Source organism: Marmota monax, unplaced genomic scaffold (genome assembly GCF_021218885.2).
Source record: "Marmota monax isolate L192 unplaced genomic scaffold, Marmota_monax_Labrador192_F-V1.1 WCK01_AAM20220418_F8-fsc01011, whole genome shotgun sequence".
In the NCBI taxonomy this organism is placed as follows: domain Eukaryota; kingdom Metazoa; phylum Chordata; class Mammalia; order Rodentia; family Sciuridae; genus Marmota; species Marmota monax.
In genome coordinates this window covers 38,307-54,498 of record NW_026693795.1, presented here as the reverse complement: position 1 = coordinate 54,498, position 16,192 = coordinate 38,307, and the positions used below count along the sequence as shown (strand labels likewise).

Genomic DNA, 16,192 nt, shown 5'->3' with positions numbered 1-16,192 from the left:
CCCAACCCATTCTTAATATCTTGCAGCCTAAGCAAACCATATCCCTTTCCTTACTTGGATTCTATGCAGTTTTTCCTGATATGTTCTCCATTGTTGCAGCAAGTTAATAAAATTAAATTTGCTTCAACCAGGGTTTGTTATGATGGGCTTTATAATCTAATTCCTGAGATTCAAAATTACCCCTGAGGTCAGAAACTCACCTTGATATAAAAAGCCTATATTTTCTCTCCCTTTCCAAGAGTTTTATTCCCTCCATATGTAAAGACCTTGATAACAATAGCTTTTTTATTGGACCATCATTTGGCAATTACTTTATTTTCAATGCATGAAATTGGGTTTTGAAAATCTCAGATCTGATGGTATTGAGAACTTATAGGAAAGGTGTTATAAATCTTTTAATACTCCATGATGAGATTACAAAACAATCATAAAACATCAGTTAATTCTTCAGTTACTTGCTATGATGTTAAGATGTGTAATGGATACTATGATTTAGCTCTGCTTTCATTCCAGTCATATCTCATTCCCTTATTAGAACATGGAAATGTATTATTATCTTTATACATTAAAAGCATCAACATATTTTCAGAGGAAATGAACCCCTTTATTTTTATCCAACTTCTAATTTTATAGACATTAGTTCACACTCTCCACCTATAATATATTAACAAACTCTAAAAACACACATTGGGAATCTTAAAATCCTAGAACAATTGATTACTCTCGATAAAGTTTTATTGCAAATTTTTATAAAAAGATTATCTCCTGAGAAAAATGATGCAAGATTTTTACTAGAATTTGGATCTTAAATGTCCCCCAAAGGCCCATGTGCTAAAGATTTGATCCCTAGCTTGGCAGCATTGGGAAGTATGGGAAGTTTAAGACAAGAGGCCTAATGGGTATATTCTGGTCATTGGAAGTACACCCTTGGAGAGGATTGTGGCATCTCAGTTTCTCTTTCTATCTATTTCTCTCTCTCTCTCTCTCCCTTGCTCCCTCCCTCCCTCCCTCCCTCCCTCTGCTTTACTCTCTTTCTTCCTTTCCATTTTTTTAAAGCATCCCAACTGTGAGATGAGAGGTTTAGCTCCACCATGTACTCTCTGCCAAGATGTACTCTCAGCACAAGCCCAGAAACAATAGACCAACTGACACTGGATTAAAACACTGGCAAATTAGGTTAAAATGAGGTAACGAATACTACCCTCATTACAGACTGATGGTTATTCAAGGTATTTGAAGATCAATTCAATCAGCCAATTTTAACTCTTGTTTTCAGACATGCTACCTGGCTTCTGAAAGTTTTATTAATCAAATGAGACAACAGAATCCTACCCTTCATTACTTTTCTAGTGTGAGACCATCTCCTTTCTCATAGTGAATCATTAAAGATGTAGAAATTATGACATAAATTTCAACGACTATAAGAAAACCTTGGAGCAGCGCTCCAAGATAAAGGCACAGGAAACAACTTTCTTGGTAGAACTCTAAAGCTCAGAAAATAATTTATTCCTCTGTGCTTTGCTCTTATTATTCCCTACAGCACTTCCTTATCTGACTTAGTCATTTTTATCCCTAAAATTCAGGATTCACATTTCAAACTCAGTCATCTATTACTTGAGAAATTCTTTCTTAAATTCTAGATGGTTAAGACATTTGCAATAACCAATAGAGTTTTATTTACATCACTATATAATATTTAAAATATTATATATAAAAATATTATATATAACAATATTTAAATATTTTATGGGTTTGAAATTACTTTTCTCAATAAGTTCCATACTCCTCCAATAAAGATATAACACTACATTTATACTTACAATTTAGTATTTATAGGTATGGAAAAATAGATCTCTAGCTTGCACTCTACATAAAAATCAACTGAAAATGAACTAAAAACCTAGGAAATAGATCATAAATTTCAACTACTATAAGAAAACATAGGGGGAACACTCCAACATAGAGGCACAGGAAACAAATTTCTCAGTAGGACTCCTAAAACTCAGCAAATAATACCAAGAATTAATAAATAAGTTGGTGTCAAATTAAAAATAAAAAACAACTCTGCAGAACAAAACAATTAATAGAATAAAGAGAGAGCCTACAAAATGGGAGAAATCAGCTACTTGTCTGAATTGATAAACATAACACCTAAAGAATTTTTCTAAAAAACACTCCCCTCCAAAAAAAGAAAAGAAAACCTCCCCAAACCCCAAATAACACAACCAATAAATGGGCAAATGAAATAAACAGGCATTTATCAAAATAAGAAGTACAAATAATCAACAAACATATAAAATTCTTCAACATTTCTAGCAAAAAAAAAAATGGAAATTCAAATCAAAACCACACTGTAATTTCATCTTACTTCAGTTAAAATAGTAATCATTAAGAATACAAATAGGTTGCAGGTGAAGCAGAAAATTACAAGATAAGCACAACTCCAGAGCCTGCTTAGAAAGAAGCTACATTGAGATAGTTCAGTGGGGACCAGAAAGCTGCAGAATTTTAGAAAGTGAGCAGTCGAGACTGGAGGAGGAAGCCCAGCCCGGCCCCCCACCCACCAGACTGAAGGAAGCCCATCAACCCTTAAAACACATATACCAGGGCGTGGCTACCAGCACAGTTCTGTGGCTGATCCAGGTACCCGGTTTCCAACTCCCCCACCCTTAACTGCGATAACTCAAAATTTTTCCCACAAGCTTTTGGAGGGTGTAGCTATCAACACAAAACAAAAACTGTACAGGAACCTGGTTTCCACCTCAGAGACCAGAGTAGGGAGGATACAGGTGGAAGCTCATGTCCTTTCACTCTGGCTATACCACCACCCTGAACACAGAGGCTCAAGCTAGGAGTAGACAACTCCACCTACTGGAAGAAAGGAAAACAGAGTTCTAAGAGACTTTTTTTCCCCCTTTTTTTTTTTTTTGCTATCCTTTTTTTCCTCTCTTTTCTTCTCTCTCTTTCACAACCTCAACATATGTGAAACCAAGAACTATGCATGAAATAGGACTTTAACAACTGAATCACCAATATAATATAATATAGAAGAATTGCATATGCCAAACCTCCCCCTTTTTTTCTTCCTTATTTTCTTTTTTCCCTCTCTCTTTTTTCTCGTTTCTTCCTTGTTATTTTTTATTCATTCTTACTCCCTCTATCCCACTTTCAACCCCCTAACTTTTACTAACTATACATAGGGTAACTTTCTAAACACAGATAGGAGGTTGAATCTATGCATTCTTCCATTAATTATCAGTCTATTGGTTAGAGTTCTCCAAAGTTGCTAAGATAGATTAACCTCATACCCTCACTCCTTTCCCCCTAAGCACAACATCCTTCATCTGAAATTCAGTTTTCTATATGCCACCAGAAATGGTATGCCTTTTATGAAACTAATGACTCTGTTTTTAAATAATAATTGAAACCAATATCTGTAGACTTAGAGTCTAACTATAAATGTATTAGTAATGAAAACGTGTGCTTAGATGATGTACTATTGATATTGGGAACTGTTAACATTGTCTTTCTCCACAAAAGAGGGATTTGGGAGCTATAAAAGAGCAATATAAATATATAAGGGGAAAATCATTAACACAACAGTTTCACAAAGGTGGAAAGAAACATGAGCAGTATGAAAAGACAAGGAAAGAAAGGACCACAAACAATGCAGGTCAATTCAACATTAGAAGAGGTAATATCTGCATCAGATAGAATGTCAGATAAAGAGTTCAGATGATCTGGAGTCTCAAGGAAGACATTAGACAGCAAAATCAGACAATGAAAGATCACTTTGACAATGAATTACATAAACAAATCCAAGAAGCAAAAGATCAACTCTAAAGGGAGATAGAGGTTATAAAAAAAGCAAACAGAAATCCTGGGTATGAAGGAAACAATAAATCAAATTAAAAACTCAAATGAGAGTATTACCAGCAGAGTAGAACACTTAGAAGATAGAACAATGAAGACAAAGTATTTCAACTTGAAAAGAACATAGATGGCTCAACAAGAATGTTAAGAAACCATGATCAGAACATCCAAAAAATATGGGATAACATAAAGAGACATTGGGATATAAGAGGGTATAGAGGTCCAAACCAAAGGAATGAGCAATCTTTTCAATGAAATAATACTAGAAAACTTACCAGACTTGAAGAATGAAACAGAAATCCAAATCCTAGAAGCCTACAGGATGCTGAATGTACAAAATCATAAGAGATCCACACCAAGACACAGTATAAAGAAGATGCCCAACATGCAGAATAAGGAGAGAATCCTAAAAGCCACAAGAGAGAGGAAGCAGATTACATTTAGGGGTAAACCAATCAGGATAACTGCTGATCTTTCAACACAGACTCTGAAAGCTAGAAGATCCTGGAACAACATATTTCAAACGCTGAAAGAAAATGGGTTCCAACCAAGAATCGTGTATCCAGTGAAATTAAGCTTCAGGATTGAAGATGAAATAAAAATCTTCCACAATAAACAAAAGTTAAAAGAATTTGCAGCTAGAAAACCAGGTCTTCAAAACATCCTTGTCAAAACATTACAGGAAGAGGAAATGAAAAATAACAATGAAAACCAACAGTGGGAGGTAGTACAGTAAAGGAAAAACTAATCAAAGAGGAAAAACAAATCATGTTAAGTAACATAAATAAACAAATATGCCTGGATGTACAAACCATATCTCAATAGTAACCCTAAATGTTAATGGCTTAAACACACCAATCAAAAGACATAAGCTAGTAGACTGGATTTAAAAAAAAAGATCCAACAATATGCTGCCTACAGGAGAATCATCTAATAGGAAAAGACATACACAGACTGAAGGTGAAAGGTTGGGAAAAATCATACCAGTCATATGGACCTCAGAAGCAAGTAGGGGTGCCCATACTCATATCAAATAAAATCGACTTCAAGCCAAAGTTAATCAAAAGGGATAAATAAGGACACTACATACTGCTCAAGGGAGCCATACACCAACAAGACTTAACGATCATTAATATATATGCCCCAAACAATATTATAGCTACGTTCATCAAACAAACTCTTCTCAAGTTCAAGAGTTAAACAGACCACAACACAATAATCATGGAGATTTTAACACACCTCTCTCACCACTGGACAGATCTTCCAAACAAAAGTTGAATAAAGAAATTATAGAGTCAATTATACAATTAATAACTTAGACTTAATTGACATATACAGAATATACCACCCAACATCAAGCGGATACACTTTTTTCTCAGCAGCACATGGATTCTTCTCAAAAATAGAGCATACATTATGTCATAGGGCAAATCTTAGCAAATACAAAGGGGTAGAGACACTACCATGCATTTTATCTGGTCATAATGGAATGAAATTGGAGATCAATGATAAAATAAGAAAGAAAAAATCCTACATCACATGGAGAATAAACAATATGCTACTGAATGAACAAAGGGTTACAGAAGATATCAAAGAGGAAATTAAAAAAATCTTAGAGGTAAATGAAAACTCAGACACAACATATCAAAATCTCTGGGACACTATGAAAGCAGTACTAAGAGGAAAATTCATTTCATGGAGTTCATTCCTTAAAAGAAGGAAAAGCCAACAAATAAATGACCTCACACTACATCTCAAAGGCCTAGAAAAAGAAGAACAAATCAGTAGCAAATGCAGTATAAGGCAAGAAATAATTAAAATCAGAGATGAAATCGAAACAAAACAAACAATAAAAAAATTGACAAAACTAAAAGTTGGTTCTTTGAAAAAATAAATAAGATTGATAGACCACTAGCCATGATAACAAAGAGAAGAAGAGCGCGAACCCAAATTACTAGCTTATGGGATGAAAAAGGCAACATCACAACAGACACTTCAGAAATACAGAAGATAATTAGAAATTATTTTGAAACCGTATACTCTAATAAAATAGAGGATAGTGAAGGCATCGATAAATTCCTTAAGACATATGAGCTACCCAGATTAAGTCAGGAGGATATAAACAACCTAAACAGACCAATATCAAGTGAGGAAATAGAAGATTCCATCAAAAGATTACCAACCGGCCGCAGCGCTGCTGCTCTGTCCGCGCGAGTCCTCGCAACTGTCTCCGCGTGGCGCGAGCCTCGAGCCTCGAGCCTCGCTCTTCCCCCTGACGGCGGCGACAGGAGGAGCGCAGGCGAGAGGCGGCGGGCTCCATGGAGAAAGGCGGACGCCGGGGCAGAGGCGGCGCTTCCATCCCGGCACCCGGGCTCCAGTGACCCGCGCTCGCGTCCTGCACCGCGTCGGAGCGGCCGTCGGCCCCGGGACTAACCGGCCTCGCTGCCACTCCCCGCGCCGCCGCCTTTCTACCGGCGCGCCGAGCCACCGACTCGCCCTCGCCCCTACTCCCCGGCGGGGTGGCGGCGGCTGGGCCCCCTCGGCGGCGGCCGGAGCAGCCTCGGCAGCAAGAGCCCGCCTCTATGATGAAGTTCAAGCCCAACCAGACGCGGACCTATGACCGCGAGGGCTTCAAGAAGCGGGCGGCGTGCCTGTGCTTCCGGAGCGAGCAGGAGGACGAGGTGCTGTTGGTGAGTAGCAGTCGGTACCCAGACCAGTGGATTGTCCCAGGAGGAGGAATGGAGCCTGAGGAGGAGCCCGGCGGTGCTGCCGTGAGGGAAGTTTATGAGGAGGCAGGAGTCAAAGGAAAACTAGGAAGACTCCTGGGTATATTTGAGAACCAAGACCGAAAGCACAGAACATATGTTTATGTTCTTACAGTCACTGAAATATTAGAAGACTGGGAAGATTCTGTTAATATAGGAAGAAAGAGAGAGTGGTTCAAAGTAGAAGATGCAATCAAAGTTCTCCAGTGTCATAAACCTGTACATGCAGAGTATCTGGAAAAGCTAAAGCTGGGTTGCTCCCCAAGCAATGGAAATTCCACAGTACCTTCCCTTCCAGATAATAATGCCTTGTTTGTGACTGCCGCACAGACCTCGGGGTTGCCATCTAGTGTAAGATAGAGAGTTTGGGGAGGGCCTCCCCGACCATGTGTGATCTCTTGGGGAGAGGCTTCTTCACTTTCCTTGGCAAACATCTGAATGATGCTCGCAACTGTCTGAATTTGCCATGCAGGGATTTCAAACAATTTGCATGTTTTTCAGATGCTTTCAAATCTTCTTTTTAAAAAAAAAAGTGTAAAATATTTTTAATAAGCCAAAGCCATGTGGAATTTTTTTAGATGCCTTAACTGTGCCCCCTCATGTTATTTTTGTCATTTTTTTCCACAGCATTTTTTTAGGGTTTTTGTTTTGATCTGTCCATTTGGCATCAGTCTTTTATCAGATCAAATTACTTGTGGGTATGTTCCCCCTAAATTGTTTTCTCATTTGCAGCATTAATATAGTCAACAAATCTTTCTGTGGTGGGAATTAATGGAAAATATTCGTAGTATTAAAGAAATCCATCCATTCCAGAACTTGTTTCATAGGATAAGAATTTAAAATCATAAATTGCACATTTGGACTGTCTCTGTATGGTCCTTAACTGTTCGGGCAAAGGACTTCAATTTGATATTTGGGAAATTTGTCAACTCTTCTCTAAATTTGCATAATTAGTATTATTATGTTACTGTCAACCTGAAATGGCTATTTTCCCTAAAATTCAATAGTAATTTAACACAAAATATTACTCTATAGTGAGTTGGTGATTTTTACGGAAATACTGTTAGCAAAATGCATGATGTAGTAAATACATCTTATCATGAAGACAGTATTCACGGAATTTATTTAGCATGCTCAGTTGCCAATTCCCTTTGTCATTGATCTCTTACATAGAATATCTTGGAACCATATTTCCCTCAATGTTAATTGCCCTTAAAACATTTTCAGTTTTAATTTAGATTTACCAAAAACCACAGGATTAGAATCTCACCTTCAGGGCCAAGTCAGTGATGGCTGCACCACAGTGAAATACAAAGGCCACCTTGCTGTTCAGCTGCTGTGGGCTTAAGATTGTTAAGGCACCTTCAAATGCCTCATCTTTTTTAGGTTGTCAGTAATTACTATTTGTCATAACTTTTGGGGCACTAAACACACCTGAACTAAAAATTATTTCATCTTACCCTTTATACTCACTTTAAAAATCAGGCATCCCATCTAAAACAAATAAGTACCTGGATTGAAACTCCTGCACTTCCCCCAACAAGGTCAGAAATAAGGGGAGAGGAAAAAAAAACACTTTTGTAAATATTGTAACTGGTGAGTATAAAGTAGAAAAGGTATAGTTAAAATATTTGCTCTCTATATAACTGCTAACCTTTAAAAATATAATTGCTGCTAAAAATAGAGCTCTTATATTTCAGGAAAATTGGTGCCGTTTTGAAAATGAGATCTTGTGCCATTAAAGGCAGCTGAACTAAATATAAACATAGTTCACAAATTAATGCTGTCAACGGAAGGAGTAAAGTAGAAAAACTTAACCAGTGACATTTTATCCTAAATTATGTAGTATAATCAAATGTGATCATCAGAATTTTTATATTTTTCTTTGTACAGAGGTTATGTATTCTGAGTGTTTTTAAAAAAGGAAACATTTTAAATCCCACAGATTTGTGTCAATCACCAATGGACTTAAGATTTTTTTTCTCAGTAATCTCTGAAATTTGTTTAAATTATACACTTAACACAGCAGACAAACTGGATTGTTTTTGTATATAAGACTGCTTCCACCTGAAATGCTGTCAAGAGTACTTGGGGGGTTTATCTTGTACATGATATTCTTAGAGGTAATAATGCATGAACTTATTTTATAAACTCTTGGACTATGTATTTGACATGTAAAAAATGTACAGTATTAATGTCAACCATCTCTTAAAAGTTAGCCTATAAATATTGTTGTATAATTTTCTTTGGTCAGAAACATTTTGGTCTAAGTAGTGCCGTCAGGATTTTCTTCAGTGCCATTTAGCAAAACATCTGTCATTCACCTATGCAACTAGCAAAAATGTGTATAATACTACAGAGTACCTTACAGTTTCACTTTTAAAATTTCTTCACTGTTCTTGTGGAACCTGATCTAGCAAAATTAGAGGAAAGCCCCAAGGAAATTTACTTGAAAAGCCAACATTTCCAGGTTAAATAGTGGAATCCACTACTAAAGATAACCAGTAAAATGTCTACCATCTCAACCCTCCAAAGTTTGCAAGGTGTTGAGGCTGTTAATTGTGCTTATTTGTGGGGTAGTTGAATAAAATTGGGCACTTAATTTTTCGGTTCCTTGTTCCTCATGAAAAAGCAGTTACTGTAAATTTGATTTGCAGACAAAGTAGAATCTGCCCTGCATGTTGTTTTGTAAAGATGACATTTTTCCATCCAAGCACATGCTATCCAATTTCCTGTCTATCACACTATTGTATAAAGAGCAGCAAAAACTGGAGGGGGAAGTAACTGCTGTAAACACTGAATTGCTCTGCATGGTCTTATTTGAGATAATTGGTATAAGAATCTTGACTTTTTTATATTTGGAAACATCAAATAAAAATGAAAACAATCAAAAAAAAAAAAAAAAAAGATTACCAACCAAGCAAAGCCCAGGACCGGATGGATATACAGCAGAGTTTTACAAGAACTTTAAAGAAGAACTAATACCAATACTCTTCAATCTATTTCAGGAAATAGAAAAAGGGGGAGAACTTCCAAATTCATTCTATGAGGCCAACATCACTCTGATTCCAAAACCAGATAAACACACTTCAAAGAAAGAAAACTTCAGGCCAACATCCCTAATGAATATAGATGCAAAAATCCTCAATAAAATTCTGGCAAATCGGATACAAAAACATATCAAAAAGATTGTGCACCATGACCAAGTGGGATTCATCCCCAGGATGCAAGGCTGGTTCAATATATGGAAATCAATAAATATAATTCACCACATCAACAGACATAAAGATAAGAACCATATGATCATATTGATAGATACAGAAAAAGCATTTGACCAAATACAGCATCCCTTTATGTTCAAAACACTAGAAAAACTAGGGATAACAGGAAATTACCTCAACATGGTAAAAGCTATATACGCTAAGCCTCAAGCCAGCATCAATCTAAATGGAGAAAAACTGAAGGCATTCCCTCTAAAATCTGGAACAAGACAGGGTTGCCCTCTCTCACCACTTGTATTCAACATAGTTCTTGAAAGACTATCCAGAGCAATTAGACAGATGAAAGAAATTAAAGGCATAAATACAGGGAAAGAAGAACTTAAGTTAGCACTATTTGCCAATGAAATGATCCTATACCTAGCAGACCCAAAAAGTTCAACCAAGAAACTTCTAGAACTAGTAAATGAATTCAGCAAAGTGGCAGGACATAAAATCAATACCCATAAATCAAAGGCATTCCTGTATATCTGTGAGAAATTATCTGAAATGGAAATGAGGACAACTGCCCCATTCATAATATCCTCAAAAAAATATAAAATACCTGGGAATCAACCTAACAAAAGAGGTGAAAGATCTATACAATGAAAACTACAGAACCCTAAAGAGAGAAATAGAAGACCTTAGAAGATGGAAGGATTTACCTTGCTCACGGATAGGTAGAATTAATATTATTAAAATGGCCATATTACCAAAAGCACTTTACAGATTCAATGCAATTCCCATCAAAATCCCAATGGCATTCCTTGCAGAAATAGAAAAATCTATCATAAAATTCATCTGGAAAAATAAGAGACCTGGAATAGTTAAAGTAATTCTAAGCAGGACGAGTGAAACTGGTGATATCACAATTCCAGATTTTAAACTATACTACAGAGCAATAGTAACAAAACAGCATGGTACTGGCACCAAAACAGGCTGGTAAACCAATGGTACAAAATAGAGGACACAGAGACAAATCCACAAAATTACAACTACCTTATATTAGACAAAGGTGCTAAAAACATGCAATGGAGAAAGGAAGTGCATTTTTACTCTAAATAGCCAGACCTTGGAAATTTCATATGAGATGGGAAATGAGCTACACACCAATTATCATAGACCCAGGAGTCCAGGGAACTGAAGGAAATCAGGCATGGGTGCACTGGGGGTTTTAAAATTAGCAATACAATGGCTGAGAGATTTGGAAGCCTCTGGACTGAGATGGGCTTATGCTGGGCTGTCTGGAGCCCTGCAGCAGCTCAGGAAAACGTTCTTCAGGAACAGGAATTACAGTGCTCCCAACAGTCTAAAAAATAGAAATAATGACGCCTGCTGGGACCACAGTGCTCGTGATATATCAGTACTGTACCAAATGCTTTAACATTGACTTCACTCATTTAAATAGCTATTACTTCTTGAGTTCCTACTCTGTGCCAGGTCCTATTCTAATAGCTGGGTCTGGGAGTGGACAGTATGGCTCTGATCCTGGCAGACTTGCCCTACAGTTGAGGGAAGCAGGAGAATATCCATGTAATGGTATAAAGAAAAAGATGATTTTCATATAGAAAAATACATCATGATAACAATCATTTCATATAAACAAAATTATGAGAGCAGGAATTGGGACAACATAAGTGTGGGCAGTCAGGGGAGACCTCTCATTGGTGGGGAGACCTCACTGGGTCTTGTTCCTTATACCTTCCTATGCACACATGCAGATATAATCCCTGTTTTGCTGACAGGGGTGTGGATAACATGTAAGACAACTCATTTTAATCAAGCTGGGTTTGAAACTCAGCTCTCCCTCTTTCCAAGGTCCAAGTTGCTCATCTGTTGTGATTTTTATCTAGACTGGCCATGGCAATTGACCAAGAAGGACCCTTTTTGGCATCTATTGTGATGTCTACACCTGTGCAGGGGGTGAGGGATATGGACCTTTCAGGACAACTACTGTCATGAATGCACAAAGTTTATTTCTTTAAGGTTTTTTCATGTATGTAAACATGTATTCATGCATTCATTCCTTCATTCAGCAAACAGTGATGGCACACCTACTATGAACCAGGCATCATTCTCAATGCTGAGGATATAGCATTGGGGGAGGGGAGAAGAAACAATATCCCCTCCCTGGCACAGCTGATATTCTTGTGAGTCTAAAAAAATCTAATGCACAAAAAAGTTCCACAATGATTAAATATATTTATTGAAAAGTGCTAATTGCATTTCACAAAAGTAAACCAGAATTATTGGGCTTTAGAGAGAGAGAGAGAGCTGGGAAGATTTTCCTTTAAATAGAGTAGTCAAGAGTGGAATTCCTCCAGTGGTGATTCTGTCAGGACTGAAAAAGTGAGAGTCTAGCAATCCACCAAGCTGGTAGGAAAATCTAGGGCAGAGAGAGCAGTAGATACCAGGACCTGAGTGCAGACTGGACTCGCTTGTCTGAGACCACTGGAACTGGATGGGTGCAGACGGAAGAGAGTGTTAAGGATGAGACAGGGGCAGAGCGAGGACAGCCTTCTAGATTCCATTCTAAGTGTGGTGGGATTCCACAGAGTGGTTCCAGCAGAAGAGCAATGCAATCTGGTGGGGACATTAGTGGAATATTTGCCTGCATCCCTCAGGTGCAATGAACCTGGGTATGTGTAGGACCTGTTGTAGGACCAGCCTCCCAGGGAAGGTGAGTGGACGAATGGGTATATGGCAGGATGTGTAGATGGATGGATGGATGGAAGGATGCATGGCAGTATGGAGGGCAGGATGGAAGGATGGGTGGGTAGGTGGGTGGGTGGATGGATGACTATGTGGCAGGCTGGCTGGATGAAAGGATGGGTAGATGGCAGGCTGGATGATGCCTGGCTCAAATGAAGGGTGAAAGAATCAATGAGTGAGTGAAGATGATCCACGGCTGTCCAGGAACTCGGGCTCATTGTATGTTTGTTTCCTGATCTAAGTGTTGATTTCCTGTGTCAACAGTGGTGAGCAGTAATGTGCTGTGAAGCTCTCCACATTTACAGTTGGCCTTTTCTACTCCTCACTGAGGGTACTAATGGGGCCTCTGTGTTGCTCTGTGCCTTCCTTCCCTCTCCTTTGCTCTCAGAAACTGTCCTCATCAGATGTGCTGACATTTCCAGAAAACCCACTCTGTGCCGGGCATTGGCCCAAATGCCTTGGTGCACCTGACCTCATTTGGTCTTCCTCTCAATAGGGAGGTGGACACACAATGACCTGATATTCCAGACAAGAAAGAAACAGGCTTCGGTCTCCTAAGAAACGTGCTCATACAGTAAACACAGATGAGGCCGACATTTGAGGCCAGGTGTGTTTGACTCCAAAGCCACACTTAGTACACAACCCCAGCACCTTTGGAAGCCTGGGTGAGCCCTGTGGTGGCAGACGATACACCATGCATCTCCTGGGGACTCAGTGGAGCCCTGGCTGCAGCAGCTGGGAAGAGAGCCGTGGGATGGGCTGGCACCAGGGCTCTCTCCTTGACTCTTTCCTTCAGAATCTCTACACATGCTGGTTGCAGTGTCCACCTAGCAGCATTGTTCGTGTGGCTTAGTGGCCTCCTTCCATGAACCCTGGCACATGATCTGGAGGTTTCATGAACCCACATGTTTCTGCACAACCCCCATAATTAGTGACTGGCCTCTGAGCCACCAACCTCTGCCAAGAATATGTCCAGGACCTCAGGAGGCAGCCGCGTTGACGGCCAAAGCAAAATCAAGCTGGCATTTGCAGCACAAGGGGATGGATACGGGGCTTTGTACTGCTTGCTCTGTAGGGTTAGCCTCCAGGCCTTGAAGTCAGTCAGACTGGGGTTCAAATCCAGGTTGTTATTTTCTTTATGTCTCATTTCAGAATAGCTATTTAAACTTCTCAACACTAGTTTCCTAACTCAAACCTTGCCCCCCCCCCCCCCCCGTTATGAGGTCACCATGTGGTTTATACAGTTTATGTCTATGGTGTGCTGCATGTGTGCCTGGTGCATAGTAAGTGCTCATTAAATATTAATGGGGTGTTTATGATGGTGAGAGTCAAAACCAGTCTAAAGACTCCTAGATCAGCAGTGTGTGATGTCCTTGAGAAGGAGATGCATTCTTTTGAGATCTTTGTTTGTATTTTTTTAGTTTATTTTTTAATTTTTTTATTATTAGTTGTTCAAAACATAACAAAGCTCTTGACATATCATATTTCATATATTTGATTCAAGTGGATTATGAACTCCCATTTTGTTTGTATTTTTGTGCATAAGATTAATAAAGAGGCTTATGGGGAGTGGAAAATATAATTCCCTAAATAAGTCAACAGGATTGAAAGAACCACCTTCCAAGTTTAGCTCACCATTGTTTTTTTTCCCCCTTAGGGCCAAAAGTTCTTTACAACTTTCATTTCCTTTCAGGTTTTGATATATTTATTAATTAGGCAAAATGGAAATTGACAATCCTAAAATGATAAAGATGCTCAGGATTTGAAAAAAATTTTTCAAGTGTCAGGAGTGAAGGATGCGGGAGAGAATGACGGTGTCAGAGTCCCCTGGGTGGGGGGAAGCTGGTGAGAAGGTTGGGGGTCGCCTGCTTGTTCTCACTGGACCTGGGATTGTTCACAGACTAACCGGTCAGACGCAGTTTGCTCTTTTGGACACACACAGCGGCACACCTGTGCACTTGAGGCATGAGAAGCCGGTTTTCTGGCAGTTTGTTCTGGATGGTGGTGTTCCCAGGCTGCTCATGCCCATGAGGGAAGTGATGTGCTCATGTGGAGTGATGCTCCCTGCAACATGCAGGTGCTCGTGGCTGAACCTGTATAACTCCAAAGCCACGTGCCCTGGCCGCTGCTGCCTTGGGCTGATGCATGAGCAATGCCCTGTCCAAACTGCTCCTGGTGAGCAGCTGCTCACTCACTGTACTGCACAAGCTGCCAGGAAAGGTGCTCATGCTGAATAGGAGCCACCTTTGATTTAAAGTTACAGAAGAAGTGCTTACTTAAATGGAGTAGTGGGCAGGGGGTTCAACCTGTGCTTGGGGACACTCATCAAGAGCGTCTGGGACTGCTCACAGGGCAGTGTTCTGTGGGCCCATCTTTTTCACCCAGGTGGTCTTAGAAGGCCTTGTGTACCTGGCAGGGGTGCAGTGGAGACTGTGTGTCAGCAGCTGCCTTTCTCACCTGTCCTCCTAAATGTCACCAGAGGACAAATCAAATCCACTTTCATCACCCTGACCCCTGTACCTGGCTTTTCCCAGTCACCTCCCAAATATCTCAACCCCACCATGACCAGCCTCCCTGGGGGGACTGCAGTCCTGAGATTTCTAACCTGGGTCTCAGCTTAGACATCCACAGCCAAGGTCAACCAGTTCCTTAATCCTCTAAGGAATGACTCTGAGATGAGTTAGTGTTTGTAAGATTTCATTTCAGTTTCATGTGTGGTTATCATTGCTTTCCAAAGATTACCTGGACACGTGTGTGTGTGTGTGTGTGTGTGTGTGCCTGCACGTGTGTGTTCTTTTCAGCAAGCCTAGGATGATTTAAAAAAAAAAAAAGAAAGTGTGGGTACATAGGGCTGTCTCTCCACTGCCTTCCAGAATTTCTAAGTTGCAACCTCCAGACAAGGGAGTTTCCACTGGGCAAAGGCAGCTGTTCAAGGCAATGTCAACTGTTATTGGGGCTGAGTTGAATGTTGGCAAATAAATCAACAGCGGCAACCAGGAAGGAGCAGAGATATCAACTCTTTCTTTCTTTCTCTCTCTTCCTCCCTCCTTCCCTGCTCTTTCCCTCCTTCCTTCCTTCCTTCCTTCCATCCATCCATCGTGTGTGTGTGTGTGTGTGTGTGTGTGTGTGTGTGTGTGTGTGAGATTTTTAATGAAAATAAACTCTGCAGCTATGGGAGATAAAAATCTCTCTCAGGACAGAAAAGCTTTCAGATAGATTTGTGTGGCCCTCAGCCCTGGGCCCAACTTTTTCTCTCCCCACTTTGTTCAGCAACATTAGAAGCAATGTTTTTATATGCATTAATTTAGAACAGAATATTTGCAAGTACCATATATGTAATCACCCAGATTCTTGCTTTTTGTGCTTGATTAGGAATTTAGAAAGGGGATTTTTTTATACCTCTTTATTCAGATCATGTCATGGATTATCATGCTCTCTTTACTACTGAAAAGAGAATCATTAATGTTTTTAAGTCAATATATTAGAGAGTCAGTTTTCAAAAACATAGAAGCAATTCAGAAAATTCACTCAAGATTTGTTCTTCAAGAACTACTCTCTAGAGAAATAGAACTCGTGGTACAAACA

The 16,192-nt window shown here is 39.4% G+C and overlaps 1 protein-coding gene across 1 annotated transcript; it reads left to right on the top strand.

Moving 5' to 3' along the window:
- The first annotated feature begins 6,065 nt into the window (after positions 1-6,065).
- Positions 6,066-8,217, top strand: LOC124105102 (diphosphoinositol polyphosphate phosphohydrolase 2). The gene has a single exon (XM_046462172.2). It carries the CDS (start codon positions 6,456-6,458, stop codon positions 6,996-6,998), a length of 543 nt encoding a protein of 180 aa, XP_046318128.1. The 5' UTR covers positions 6,066-6,455; the 3' UTR covers positions 6,999-8,217.
- Positions 8,218-16,192: the final 7,975 nt, after the last annotated feature.

Excerpts from the sequence above, each read along its gene's own strand:
- LOC124105102 (XM_046462172.2), top strand. The coding sequence starts at position 6,456 with ATGATGAAGTTCAAGCCCAACCAGACGCGGACCTATGACCGCGAGGGC.